The 15779-nt window shown below is 43.3% G+C and overlaps 2 protein-coding genes across 2 annotated transcripts in view; both read left to right on the forward strand.

Moving 5' to 3' along the window:
* Positions 1-6761: 6761 nt before the first annotated feature.
* Positions 6762-9405, forward strand: LOC138957217 (processed variable antigen-like). The gene is made up of 2 exons (XM_070328368.1): positions 6762-6766; positions 8493-9405. The coding sequence occupies exons 1-2, from the start codon at positions 6762-6764 to the stop codon at positions 9403-9405; spliced, it is 918 nt and encodes a 305-aa protein (XP_070184469.1).
* A 1234-nt stretch (positions 9406-10639) lies between these two features.
* Positions 10640-15779, forward strand: part of LOC138957213 (tetraspanin-18-like) — a 66605-nt gene continuing 61465 nt past the window's right edge. Inside the window, exon 1 of the mRNA XM_070328365.1 lies at positions 10640-11070. The gene's annotated coding sequence lies outside the window, so the exon portion shown is untranslated. The remainder of the gene's footprint in view (positions 11071-15779) is intronic.

Here is a 15779-nt window from a genome sequence, read left to right on the forward strand (position 1 = left end):
TTGTACTGTGATTGTTTGTCGTGTCCTGGCACAACGCGTTTACCAACAACACTGTGTCTTTTGTACTGTGATTGTTTGTCCTGTCCTGGCACAACGCGTTTACCAACAACACTGTGTCTTTTGTACTGTGATTGTTTGTCGTGTCCTGGCACAACGCGTTTACCAACAACACTGTGTCTTTTGTACTGTGATTGTTTGTCGTGTCCTGGCACAACGCGTTTACCAACAACACTGTGTCTTTTGTACTGTGATTGTTTGTCGTGTCCTGGCACAACGCGTTTACCAACAACACTGTGTCTTTTGTACTGTGATTGTTTGTCCTGTCCTGGCACAACGCGTTTACCAACAACACTGTGTCTTTTGTACTGTGATTGTTTGTCGTGTCCTGGCACAACGCGTTTACCAACAACACTGTGTCTTTTGTACTGTGATTGTTTGTCGTGTCCTGGCACAACGCGTTTACCAACAACACTGTGTCTTTTGTACTGTGATTGTTTGTCGTGTCCTGGCACAACGCGTTTACCAACAACACTGTGTCTTTTGTACTGTGATTGTTTGTCGTGTCCTGGCACAACGCGTTTACCAACAACACTGTGTCTTTTGTACTGTGATTGTTTGTCGTGTCCTGGCACAACGCGTTTACCAACAACACTGTGTCTTTTGTACTGTGATTGTTTGTCCTGTCCTGGCACAACGCGTTTACCAACAACACTGTGTCTTTTGTACTGTGATTGTTTGTCGTGTCCTGGCACAACGCGTTTACCAACAACACTGTGTCTTTTGTACTGTGATTGTTTCTCGTGTCCTGGCACAACGCGTTTACCAACAACACTGTGTCTTTTGTACTGTGATTGTTTCTCCTGTCCTGGCACAACGCGTTTACCAACAACACTGTGTCTTTTGTACTGTGATTGTTTCTCCTGTCCTGGCACAACGCGTTTACCAACAACACTGTGTCTTTTGTACTGTGATTGTTTCTCCTGTCCTGGCACAACGCGTTTACCAACAACACTGTGTCTTTTGTACTGTGATTGTTTCTCCTGTCCTGGCACAACGCGTTTACCAACAACACTGTGTCTTTTGTACTGTGATTGTTTCTCCTGTCCTGGCACAACGCGTTTACCAACAACACTGTGTCTTTTGTACTGTGATTGTTTCTCCTGTCCTGGCACAACGCGTTTACCAACAACACTGTGTCTTTTGTACTGTGATTGTTTCTCCTGTCCTGGCACAACGCGTTTACCAACAACACTGTGTCTTTTGTACTGTGATTGTTTCTCCTGTCCTGGCACAACGCGTTTACCAACAACACTGTGTCTTTTGTTTTCTAAAGTTTATACCTTTGAGTATGACCTCAGCTGCTGAAAACGCTGACATTTGTGAAAGGAAGGAAGGAGCTATCAGAACGGATATTTTCGTTCACGGTGCTTTGCCAATTTCTATTCCTTTTAATTAATGCAAAGAAAACAATTAAATCTGTGTTTCGAGCGTTTGTCAACAATGTACTGAAATTCCCGTTGGAAGTTTACCCATACACCCCCCCCCCCCTCCCCCGCCTCTTACTCGTCTCTTTCACTCCTGCAAATAATGAAAAACAGAAATATTTGCTGGGAAAGGATGGAGTGGTGCTCTTAAAGTGCTCTCAGGTCTACTCTGTGCTTGGTCGTAATGTATGGAGTGGTGCTCTTAAAGTGCTCTCAGAAAGAAACAGGTCTACTTTGTGCTTGGTCGCACTCTTGCTTTTGTTCCTCTTCTTCGTCGTCCGTTTAGAGAGAGATAGAGAGAGATGGCGAGTGAGAGAGAGAGAGAGAGAGAGAGAGAGTGTGTGTGTGTGTGTGTGTGTGTGTGTGTGTGTGTGTGTGTGTGTGTGTGTGTGTGTATGTGTGTCTGTAAGTGTGTGTCTGTAAGTGTGAGTGCTGCGAGAGACGCTCAGGATGTTTACATGTGTTTTAATGCAATTCTAATTCTAAGTTTACAGCAAATATGAAGCGGGCTAGACTTATTAGTTTTAAGTGCAATCGTTTAATTCTTAATACATGTGATGTTTTTATGTCTGTGATCGCCTGACACTGTAAGGCAATTTTCCTTGTTTTTATGAGGACAGTAAACATTTTGAGTCTTTGAGTCTTGAGTCTTAGTAGTTGTTGTAGATGTTGTTTTAGCTGTCACTGTCGTTGTAAATGTCGTTGCTGTCGTCGGCGTCGCTGCTGTCGTTGTTTTATGCTGTTGGTGATGGTAGTGGTGGCGATCGAATTGCTCTTTCTTTCTCTCTCTCTCTGTTCATCTTTCCTGTTTAATTTGGAAAGGTTAGGGGGGTGTTTTGAGCCAACTGATTAGAGTATGCACGTAGGTGTTTTATCGTTGAACACGATATGACCAAAGCGGGCGTATATATATATATATCTCCCCCCCCCCCTCTAATAACAGTTATAATGTTAACCTCCTATCAGCATATTTGACATATTAGTTTATATGCTCATGACAGTCTAGTCATGACGTTAGTCGATTCGTGCGCATAGATAGATAGCATTAAAACCAAATACACAAATTCAGACTGCGTGGAATTGTCAGTCTTTCTGGTATTCCAATTCTCTATAAGCCTACCTGCAAATCTGCTTGTCAAACTTGTGTATTTGCGTTTCATAATATGTAAGTATGCGCACGAATCGGCTGACGTCATGGCTGGACAGTCACGTGCACACAGAACACAATCAGTGCACTGTGCAGGGAGTGACGTTGGCATCACTGCCGTCCAAATGCCCAAACTTGTTGCAAGTTTTCGAAATTAGGGTCTTCGGTTTCTCAGAGCTGACCAATTTGTCACGTTCGGGGTAAAGGCGAAGCCAAGGATTGGCTTTTACTTTTACAAATTTACATAATCAATAACTTCTTGTAACCAGCTTTTACTTTTACAAATTTGCATAATCAATAACTTCTTGTAACCAGCTTTTACTTGTACAAATTTGCATAATCAATAACTTCTTGTAACCAGCTTGTACTTTTACAAATTTACAGAATCAATAACTTCTTGTAACCAGCTTTTACTTTTACAAATTTACAGAATCAATAACTTCTTGTAACCAGCTTTTACTTTTACAAATTTACATAATCAATAACTTCTTGTAACCAGCTTTTACTTTTACAAATTTACATAATCAATAACTTCTTGTAACCAGCTTTTACTTTTACAAATTTACATAATCACTAACTTCTTGTTACCAGTTTTCAACACAGTGGGACATAGTACAGTACAGTGGAACCTGCCCTGGAGACCACCTGTCCATAAAGACCACCTATCCATAAAGACCACCTGCCCATTAAGACCACCTGTCCATAAAGACCTCCTTGCCCATTAAGACCACCCAAAGGAAAGGATTCCCGACGGTTTTTACGACTATATAAATGACCTGTCTAAAGTGACCACCTGTTTAAAGAGACCACCTTTGCTCAGTCCCTTGGGTGGTCTCTTTAGACAGGTTCAACTGTACCAGCAAAGGTTGCCCACATGGTAAACACTAGTGTTCAGTTGAATGGCGTATGTGTGTGTTCAAAAGTAAACCACTGAAGTTTGGAGTGTATATTTGCCTGAGAAAATGAAAAAGCTCAGCAAAATCCTGAATGTGTCGGCCTGGACGCGTTCAGTGCGTACGACCTGTCCTTGCAATATTAAGCACACACATTGGACATGGTGGGTGTGTGTGATCAAGGTCTAATCTCCATCCTGTTACTTAAAGGCCCACTCTCCTCCGGAAAACGGCGTATGGCTGCCTAAATGGCGGGGTAAAAAACGGTCATACACGTAACATTCCACTCGTGCAAAAAACACGAGTGTACGTGGGAGTTTCAGCCCACGAACCCAGAAGAAGAAGAAGAAAAGGTCCACTCCGCCTCGAAAACAGCACGCCGCATATCGCATTAAAGTGCCCCGTCAATCCCAGTAATAGGAGAAAATCTCCGTGTGAAGTGATCAAAATCTTCAGAGTTTAGTGAAGGAACATTTGACGTCAGGATAACAAAGTCTATTTGTGACTGCATGACATCACTGCAGTCGGCATTATTCCAAGACAACAAGTCAATGGGGACAATGAATGACTGGCCCGAAAGTAGCGTATACACCGAATCGCCGTCTGTACAAGGGGAATTCTTCATCAGTCACGATGTTTCACACAATTCACACACAGTCTCACTCACGTAGGAGGGCGGCCTAGCGGTAAATAGTCTATATTGCATTCTTGTCTTATCTGCGCGGTGTCGTATGTCGATGACTCACTCTAGTATTGTCAACACTCACCTCACGACACATGACTTTCCCGTCACAGACACTGGAGTGGATCCTTCAGAAAAGTTGCTTTTGTTTGGGTTGGTTTCGACACAATTTTATTCAAAGTACATGGCATAAACAATGGAAAATATGCAGCTAGGACACGAACTCAAGCAAGCACACGCACTCACTCACCCCTTCCCCTTCTATCCACACACACACACACACACACACACGCACACGCACACACACACACTGACACACACACACTGACACACACACACGCGCGCGCGCACGCACGCACGCACGTACGCACGCACGTACGCACGCACACACACACTCTTACACACACACACACTGACACACACACTGACACACACACACTGACACACTCACACACATACGCGCGCGCACGCACGCACGTACGCACGCACGCACGCACACACACACACACACAAACACACTCACACACACAAACACACACAAACACACACACACACACACACAAACACACACACATACCCACACTCACACACACACACACACTCATACACACACAAACACACATACACACATACACACACTCACACACACACACACACACACACACACACACACACACACACACACCAAACAATTTCTTCCTCTGCATAGTAAGCAGATAGGCTGCAGAATTCGTGTTTGCATCCCAGAAGACACGATGTTTTTACGCCATGCAAAAACCAGGATAGACCCGTGTCAGCAAGGATGATGATTTACACGGGAATTAAGCTATATAGTTAATCACACACATTATTTCTCAAAAGTGACACAATAAACAGATGGGAATAAAAAAAACAAGGAAGGCAGGTTATTGATTTTTTTAATAATCAAACTTTCAAACAGCCTACCTTTCTTGGGCTTTTTTATATTTAGTCAAGTTTTGACTAAATATTTTAACATCGAGGGGGAATCGAAACGAGGGTCGTGGTGTATGTGCGTGCGTGTGTGTGTGTGTGTGTGTGTGCGTGCGTGTGTGTGTGTGTGTAGAGCGATTCAGACTAAACTACTGGACCGATCTTTATGAAATTTGACATGAGAGTTCCTGGGTATGAAATCCCCGAACATTGTTTTCATTTTTTTGATAAATGTCTTTGATGACGTCATATCCGGCTTTTCGTGAAAGTTGAGGCGGCACTGTCACGCCCTCATTTTTCAACCAAATTGGTTGAAATTTTGGTCAAGTACTCTTCGACGAAGCCCGGGGTTCGGTATTGCATTTCAGCTTGGTGGCTTAAAAATTAATTAATGACTTTGGTCATTAAAAATCTGAAAATTGTAAAAAAAAAATACAAATTTATAAAACGATCCAAATTTACATTTATCTTATTCTCCATCATTTGCTGATTCCAAAAACATATAAATATGTTATATTCGGATTAAAAACAAGCTCTGAAAATTAAATATATAAAAATTATTAAAAATTTTTTTTTTTCGAAATCAATTTAAAAACACTTTCATCTTATTCCTTGTCGGTTCCTGATTCCAAAAATATATAGATATGATATGTTTGGATTAAAAACACGCTCAGAAAGTTAAAACGAAGAGAGGTACAGAAAAGCGTGCTATCCTTCTCAGCGCAACGAATACCCCGCTCTTCTTGTCAATTCCACGTGCACTGCCTTTGCCACGGGCGGTGGAGTGACGATGCTACGAGTATACGGTCTTGCTGCGTTCAGTTTCATTCTTTGAGTTCGACAGCTACTTGACTAAATATTGTATTTTCGCCTTACGCGACTTGTTTATATTCTGAATGTTGGAACGTTGGCAGTCTATCTGGGTTTTTTTATTACTGTACACAAAAAGTTTGTTTTCCCCAGCGGCTATCAGTGTCTGAATCAATCACCGCAGCTTTAAAAGACTGTAAGCTAAGAATAATATACGATGTTTGGAAATACATACGTGCTGTTTCTAAAAAAAACAAGGTCCAGAGTCAGTGACGTCATCTCAGTGAGACATGACTGTGAACAACTGATATGGATTAACAGAGATGTTCCGGTTTCCACTGCACTTCTCTCTAAGTAGTGAGCTAAGTTTGAACCTGCTGTGTGTGTGTATTGACATATTGGAAACTGGAGAGTGGTTGTGCAACTTTGACCGTAAAGCATACCCACGTTTGTTTCGTCATTGCTGTTAACACTCCTCTAGGTTGCCGCTGCGTGTATAGAGTGCATGATGCACTTCCTGTTTCATCAGTATTTTGTCCACGTGACTAATATATGTGTGGTATTTGAGTGGTATTGCCAGGGAAGACTGGGAAAGTAGTGTTTTTCTTTTCTGATGCCGTAGTAGTGTTGTTGTTGTTGTGCGTTTCATTATGCTCTTTGAGACCGGCACGGTTGGCCTAGTGGTAAGGCGTCCGCCCCGTGATCGGGAGGTCGTGGGTTCGAACTCCGGCCAGGTCATAGCTAAGACTTTAAAATTGGCAATCTAGTGGCTGCTCCGCCTGACGTCTGGCATTATGGGGTTAGTGCTAGGACTGGTTGGTCCGGTGTCAGAATAATGTGACTGGGTGAGACATGAAGCCTGTGCTGGGACTTCTCAGTCTTGTGTGTGGCGCACGTTATATGTCAAAGCAGCACCGCCCTGATATGGCCCTTCGTGGTCGGCTGGGCGTTAAGCAAACAAACAAACAAACAAAATGCTCTTTGAGATAATTCCTCTCAAACACAGATGGAATTTTAGATAGATGTTTCAGACAACCGTGTGTGTGTGTGTGTGTGTGTGTGTGTGCACGTACGTTCATGACCATAGCTTGTCAACAGTGACAGTGTCAGTGCACGTGCTTCTCTCAACACATCTCGTCTACAGTCTCAGCCTCGTGGCATGTCAACATATGTGGTGGGCCATGTATCTGCCGCTAAAACCGAAGTGTTTTAGCTCAGATGACACTTTTCATATCCATCTAGCTCGGGGGCATCTGGTGGGGAAATACGCTTAGCTGTTTATTGCATGTAAATAGTTGTTGTTGTTGGTGTTGGTGTTGGTGTTGGTGGTGGTGTTGGTGGTGGTGGTGGTGTGTTTGTTGTTGTTGCTGTTGATGTTGTGTATTGTTTTGTTTATTGTTTTATATGTTGTAGTTCTTGCCCTTCGTTTGTGTAGTCCGAAACGGAAGTCTCATATATAATATATAACTATAGAGCTAAACAAATGCATAGCTATATAATTGTTATATGCGTCAAATCTGAAAACCATGGTGAGAGGGGGGGATTCATCTGCATAATTATATAATGCGGGGGAAAAAGTGTTGGCATTAATGTCAATCGTGTGAGTTTATCGTCGTATTTACCTCAATCAACATTGTCCATGTTTTGCTTGTTTTTCATTTTTCATGCGTACATTTGTTTTTATTTTATTTTGTTTTGTTCTGTTTACATTCTTATTTTGTCATTGTGTTTTGTTTGTTTGCTTATTTGTCCGTTTGTTCTACTTGTTTTTCATTCATAAGAATTTTGTATTTGACAGGTTGTAAAAAAAGGTGGAAAATAAAGTACTATCATCGTCATCTCTCTCTCTCTCTCTCTCTCTCTCTCTCTCTCTCTCTCTCTCTCTCTCTCTCTCTCTCTCTCTCTCTCTCTCTCTCTCTCTCTCTCTCTCTCTCTCTCTCTCTCTCTCTCTCTCTCTCTCTCTCTCTCTCTCTCTCTCTCTCTCTTATTTTATTATGTTATTTTGTTAAACATTTTGTGCTAATGTTAACGGATGTGTAGCTGATCGGATCGGAGCAACTTTATTCCCAAATGAAAGGTATAACTATGTCAATGTAATTTTGTAATTTTTTGAGTTCTCCTATGCAATTCCTTAAATGCACATTGTGTTGCATTCTGTACAATGTATTTCTGTATTTTATATGATTGAATTTATATTTGTAATGTGCGTCTGTCTTTATGTGTTGTATAAAGGACAAGTTGGAAGAATAGGCTTTGCCTAAAACATTTATCCTTTTGTAATAAAGTTCTGAGTCTGAGTCTGAGTCTGAGTCTCCCTGCATAACATTAAACATACCTGGGAAAACAACACCTCAGAAAGAAAGAGATCCATACTGATGTCAGATATTTACACACCGCATTGAACAGTCTCTGTATATGTCTTCTGCTTCAAATGTGTGAACGGTCGATTTGTCCTGTTTGGGTTATCTTGTCACAATAACAAGTCTGGAGCAGTCTGCTCCGGCGATCTGGCTTCTGGTTCTTAGCGACAGTCCACACAAACGAAAAACACGCCACGGGGGAAAATACTGTGCAAAGCAAAGTGCATGCACTGAAGAGGCACAAGAGAACGGGGATACAAAAGAGAACGGGGATACAAAAGAGAACGGGGATACAAAAGAGAACGGGGATACAAAAGAGAACGGGGATACAAAAGAGAACGGGGATACAAAAGAGAACGGGGATACAAGAGAGAACGGGGATACAAAAGAGAACGGGGATACAAGAGAGAACGGGGATACAAAAGAGAACGGGGATAGAAGAGAGAACGGGGATACAAGAGAGAACGGGGATACAAAAGAGAACGGGGATACAAGAGAGAACGGGGATACAAGAGAGAACGGGGATACAAGAGAGAACGGGGATACAAGAGAGAACGGGGATACAAGAGAGAACGGGGATACAAGAGAGAACGGGGATACAAGAGAGAACGGGGATACAAGAGAGAACGGGGATACAAAAGAGAACGGGGATACAAAAGAGAACGGGGATAGAAGAGAGAACGGGGATACAAGAGAGAACGGGGATACAAGAGAGAACGGGGATACAAGAAAGAACGGGGATACAAGAGAGAACGGGGATACAAGAGAGAACGGGGATACAAGAGAGAACGGGGATACAAGAGAGAACGGGGATACAAGAGAGAACGGGGATACAAGAGAGAACGGGGATACAAGAGAGAACGGGGATGCAAAAGAGAACGGGGATACAAGAGAGAACGGGGATACAAAAGAGAACGGGGATACAAAAGAGAACGGGGATACAAAAGAGAACGGGGATACAAGAGAGAACGGGGATACAAGAGAGAACGGGGATACAAGAGAGAACGGGGATGCAAAAGAGAACGGGGATACAAAAGAGAACGGGGATACAAAAGAGAACGCAAAAGGACCAAATTGAAACGGTGGGGATAAATATGTAAAAAGCATACCCACCCCCCGACACCTCCTGCCCCTATCTCCATTTGTTGTGTTTTAATTTCCTTTAGAATAAATTGTGGGTGTGTACCTGTATGCACGTGTATGTGTGTGTGTGTGTGTGTGTGTGTGTGTGTGTGTGTGTGTGTGTGTGTGTGTGTGTGTGTTTATGGAGTGTGTGTGTGTGTGTGTGTGTGTGTCACGGTGTGTGTGTGTGTCACGGTGTCTGTGTGCGTCTGTGTGTGTGTGTTTGTCAGTCTTTCAGTGTGTCTGTGTGTTTTAGGCAGGCTTTGCACTGCTTGGTGTAAGCGTGTGTGTTTCTCTGTCCGTGGGGGTTGTCCCGGGGTGTGTCGGTTCCCTTTGACTTGTGTTCATGACTCACGAACAAAACAATTATCAATACTGTGTCGCAAATCCCAGATAAACTCAAAATGAAATCGTAAAACGAGCACACCATCTCATCAATAGATTTAGTTCTTTTCATACTGACGGGGCAATTTCCAAGTACCTGCTCGAAAACTGATACGCGCGAACCTCCTTCAATAAGCACACACAATATATCTTCTGCCTGCCTGCCCACAATAAGAACCCTGTCCCCTCCCCCTCCCCCTCCCCCTCCCATTGGCATTCCCCCAACTACCAGAGACGAGTTGCCCAGAGCGGTTCGCCACGGGTCGCTCGCAGTGCGAATGACAAAAAGCCGTTTCTTAGGGCAGTGCAGGAAAGCGCTCGCGAAGCACTCGGCGAGCGGCTTTGGTATAATTATGCTCGCCCACCGCCCGCCGCGTTATCCAAGATGGCGGCGGTGTTTACACTGCGATGCCGTGTAGCGTGTTTCGATCTTCTCGGCGTGGTTGTCGACGTGACCCGAGGGATCCACCGCTTTTCAAGGTTCAGGGACTACCCCAGCTAAATTTCCCATCATAACTACATTCTCTCTGACGATTTCACTGACCGAATCGTCTACTAGTTTAAGAAGTACAACTTTTTTCATATCTCGCAGCAATCGTGCTTTCTTCGTCGCCATCGTGAAGCGATTTGCCTCGTTTGTGAGCCCGTTGCATAGACCAATCCAGAGCGACTTTTCTCTGAGCGGGCTATTGTGATTCTGAGCAACGCATGGCTGGCCTCGCTTGCACGGTCCCGCCTAGTAAAACAGGTTTCAAGGGACGTCAACAAAACAAGAACTAACGCCGCTTGCAGCTTCTGTCTCGCGTTGTAAAACTCCCACGACTAACTTACACAATTCAGCGTCCCTTGGCCTGACCATTAGTTTGTCCGATGTCGCAATACCGTATTAATCATTCGCACGCGCTCTTGAGGTGATGTTAGGCTAAAAACAGCCACAGGGTCGCCAACACACACACACACGCAGCTAGCTACGAACCCAACAGACCATTGCAGAAGGCTGCGCCTGTTCTACGTTTCAGCAATCCTGCTATCTATACTTACTTGGCTGATGTCCTATTTTCAGCGACGTTGAGTGATAAAAGCGGTGACGCGGTTCGAACGGGACTCAGTCGGTGAAATTGTCCGTGAACATAGTGTCAGTAGTGTTGACTTGGAATTCACGCGAGTTACAGTGAACTGTTGTTGTGTGTGAACGTCAGGACTAGGAGAAGGAGTTGTGTTCACCTGAAATCGTTGTGTGAGTTTGATGATTTACTTTTTTTCGTTTTACCTGAGTTGATTTTGTTGATGATGATGTTTTCTGCAGTTTGATTGGGTGATTCTTGTTTTAAAAAAAAATGGGGGGGGGGGGGGGGGGGATGCTGTCGAAAAGGATTATGTGTTTACTTTTTCACCTGATTTTACTGTGTTAGTAATCGTTTTTTACATTTAGTCAAGTTTTGACTAATTGTTTTAACATAGAGGGGGAATCGAGACGAGGGTCGTGGTGTATGTGTGTGTGTGTGTGTGTGTGTGTGTGTGTGTGTGTGTGTGTGTGTGTGTGTGTGTGTGTGTGTGTGCGTGTGCGTGTGTGTGTGTAGAGCGATTCAAAGTAAACTACTGGACCGATCTTTATGAAATTTGACATGAGAGTTCCTGGGTATGATATCCCCGGATATTTTTTTATTTTTTTCGATAAATGTCTTTGATGACGTCATATCCGGCTTTTTGTAAAAGTTGAGGCGGCACTGTCACACCTTCATTTTTCAATCAAATTGATTGAAATTTTGGCCAAGCAATCTTCGACGAAGGCCGGACTTCGGTATTGCATTTCAGCTTGGTGGCTTAAAAATTAATTAATGACTTTGGTCATTAAAAATCGAAAAATTGTAAAAAACAAAAAATATATATAAAACGATCCAAATTTACGTTCATCTTATTCGTCATCGTTTTCTGATTTCAAAAACATATAAATATGTTATATTTGGATTAAAAACTAGCTCTGAAAATTAAAAAAATTAAAAATTATGATCAAAATTAAATTTTCGAAATCAATTTAAAAACACTTTCATCTTATTCCTTGTCGGTTCCTGATTCCAAAAACATATAGATATAATATGTTTGGATTAAAAACACGTTCAGAAAGTTAAAACGAAGAGATGTACAGTAAAGCGTGCTATATGAAGCACAGCGCAACCGCTACCGAGCCAAACAGGCTCGTCACTTTCACTGCCTTTTGCACTAGCGGCGGACTACGTTCAATTTCATTCTGCGAGTTCCACATCTTGACTAAATGTAGCAATTTCGCCTTACGCGACTTGTTTTGTATTCTTTTTAACTGGGTTTTCGCTTCAGAAAAGAATGCTTCGCTCACTTTTTAGAATTGAAAATACTGAAGTCCCCATTTTTTCCTGAAATTATATTACTGGTAAACAGTTTTAGTAGTTAGTGGTTATTTTTAGGACGTCTTTTGAGGCTTTTTATTTTTTTAATTTTGATTGAAGTGCGTTTTCCAATTTTATGTCAGGCGGGAGGTGGGATTGTTATAATACGCAGTGAGTGCCGGGCATGTTTGACCTCAGTCTTTGTTGTTGGGATTTGATTTGAGGCTTCCTTTGAAGTCTAATTGAAAGATTGTGTCTGTTTGTACAGCAAGACAAACAAATGCTCTAACGTCCAATTGTAGCCCCCCCCCCCTCCCCCTTTCACAAGTTCAAACAACGGATTAACAGTAAGTCATAATGTTTTGAGGTTTGCTTTGTCCGCGCTGCTTTTTCTTCAATGAAGATACATCATTCTGTTGGCGTTTGGGTGAAACAATAATTATATATTGCAAAGCTTAACTTTCTACGTCAGTGTGTGTGTGCGAAATAGTGTTGACAGTCATTTTAAACATGCGGCGGAAGGTAGGACGTCAGCCTGGCCTTGTTCATCACACATAAACTCCATACTTTAATTACTACCTCCCCCCCCCCTCTCATATGTAAACATGCGGCTGAAGGTAGGACGTCAGCCTGGCCTTGTTCATCACACATAAACTCCATACTTTAATTACTACCCCCCCCCCCCCCCTCTCATATGTAAACATGCGGCTGAAGGTAGGACGTCAGCCTGGCCTTGTTCATCACACATAAACTCCATACTTTAATTACTACCCCCCCCCCTCTCATATGTAAACATGTTCGGGTTATTCTGAACGCCTTGTTTATATCGCTGAGTTATTAAAAGTAGTAAAGGCCGTTCACCCAGAGTGGCTGGGAGAAAACATAAATTTACGTCATTGACTTGGGTTTGGGCAAAGGTAGTAGTGGAATATCTGTCGTTTGGGTTTTATTCAGGGAAAACGGGGGGGGGGGGGGAGGGGGGGGGTGATAGGGCTGTGAGCGGTGGCTGTCGAAATCTTCATACAAAATGTACTATTGCCCATATCAACTGGATGTGAACAATCAAAACAATCCAATTTTTCTCAGCGATTGATTGAGGCGTGTGGAGAGAGATATGTTTAGATTTATTGATTTGGAGCGTGTTTCATGTCATTTAGTGTAAAACAAGGATTTTCACTTGGAGGGACAGAAATTCAAGTAGTGCGAGTTGTTGATCGAGTCGACATTTTTATGCGTCGTGGAAAGATCTATAGCGCGCAGTTTCCATTTTGAGGGAATTTCATTTGAGTGGTATTGAGGTCTAACGAATGACGTCTCACAACGTGCGCGGTCGTCCTTGGCGGTCAAGAAAGCCGCCGCGATCATTGCGCAGACGACACTTCTAGACCGCCAATATTTTTTGTGCGCATCACGTGCTCCACATAAATCGGCCGGAAACGAAGCAATTGGGAAACCTGGATTGCCAGGGATTGCAAGGGAAGACTGGGAAAGTAGTGTTTTTCTTTTCTGATGCCGTAGTAGTGTTGTTGTTGTTGGTGTTGTTGTTGTTGGTTTTTGTTGTGCGTTTCAATGTGCTCTTTGAGATAATTGTTCTGTCTCTGCCTCTCTCTCTCTCTCTCTCTCTCTCTCTCTCTCTCTCTCTCTCTCTCTCTCTCTCTCTCTCTCTCTCTAATGCATCTTAAAATGTCTTATTGGTTGCTTGACATGTTAATTATGGTAAATATGTCATTTGTACTATAGTTAAACTTATCTTTGATTTCTTCTTGTTTGTTACCCCTCAATGGGCGAGGGCCGGATGAAAAAAAGCATGTATACATTGCTTATTCTGTCACCCTCGTAAAATAAATTTCAATTCAATTCAATTCAATTCAATTCTCTCTCTCTCTCTCTCTCTCTCTCTCTCTCTCTCTCTCTCTCTCTCTCTCTCTCTCTCTCTCTCTCTCTCTCGCTCGCTCGCTATCTCTCTCTCTCTCATTCACACAAACACTGACACACACACACTCACACACACTCATACACACACGCACACACACACACACACACACACACGCACACTGACACACACACACACACACGCACGCACACACACACACACACACACGCACACTGACACACACACACACACACTGACACACACACACACACACACACTGATATACATTCACACACAGTCTTCTTTCGTCTTACCCGTCTATCTTTTGACTTCGTGACTGCGCGTACATGACCGTCTTGTGTTGTTATTGTGATACGCTTTTTTGTCCTGCAACAAGTTAATGTGTCTACGCCCAAAGCAAGGGGAACAAAACAGTCGTGTATTTCGAGGTTTTTCGCATACATGTCTCTTTGTCCTTTTAAAAGGCTTTAGTGATTGCGCAAGCAGAACGCTCATCTTTTATGCCAATGAATGAGTAGATCTCTATAGAATGTGCAACGGTGCGCTGCATTTTTCCTTGGGAAAGGCGGGTAGGGGAGCGGTTTTTTTTTTTTTTTTTTTTTTTTTTTGGGGGGGGGGGGGGGGGAGGGAAGGACTATTCCTGTCCTGAACACCTGGACAAGGAAGATACTCGGGTATTTTTTCTCTATCTTCAGAATTAAAAAGAGTGATTTTTGAAGTGTACATACCGTGTCTGCCTTGTGTATGTGTTCAGCGACTTGAAGTTGGAAATCTTGTAAAATAAAGAAGTGACCATGAACTCTGTGTATTTGCCTTTGTTTACGGACGGATTGAAGACGACCGCTGATTGGCTGTTCTTGATCTCAAGGTGTAACCACGCACACCACACCCCCAGTAGGTAACTGATACCCGGATATTCCTACTAGGTAGGGCCTACGCTAGTTTCAGTTGCTACGTTTTCTGCAAGGTGGCGTGTTTTTTCTCTGAAACCACGACTCAGTTGCAGTAATGATGAAATCCACGACTCAGATATAAGTAGGCCTTAATTTGTCTTCCCCAAGCTGAAATATGCCCCAGTCCTTCTCGCCAAGTGCTGGATGATGATAAACAGAACCTGTCAGCTTCTGCCACGACTCTCGTTAATAAGTGTCTATTTCAGACCGTGTTTTGGAGACGCTGCGCGCTGCCTTGTAACCATCCACTGAGGTAGTAGTAGTGGTAATTCCTAACTGACGAGCTGGTTATAGTGTACGCTACTGTGCTCGACTAGTCGGTCAGGGACTTTGATACAATGGACCCCCCTCCCCCTCCCCCTCCCCCCTTCACTACCCCTTTTTACACCTTACTGTTTCACATTGTCTGTTCATAACCTCTGTCAATTAGTTTACCTTCATTTTAAGACTCCCTACTCTGTAAGACCCGATTTTCTCAGATCTGTGCTGGTCTTAAACTGGGGGTTCCTCCGTACAACCTCCTGTGGTCTCAGTTCAACTGCCAAGATGAATGTTGCCGTATGTACACGTCTTACGTTACCTGGGCGTTTTGCTTGATGGCTTGGGCTGAAAGGAGAAAGAAGGGGGAGGGGGGGGTAGAGAGAGAGAGAGAGAGGGAGAGAGAGGAGAGAGAGGGGAGGGAGAGAGAGGGGAGGGAGAGAGAGGGGAGGGAGAGAGAGGGGAGGGAGAGAGAGGG

The sequence above is a fragment of the Littorina saxatilis genome, unplaced genomic scaffold (genome assembly GCF_037325665.1).
Source record: "Littorina saxatilis isolate snail1 unplaced genomic scaffold, US_GU_Lsax_2.0 scaffold_439, whole genome shotgun sequence".
NCBI classification, from domain to species: domain Eukaryota; kingdom Metazoa; phylum Mollusca; class Gastropoda; order Littorinimorpha; family Littorinidae; genus Littorina; species Littorina saxatilis.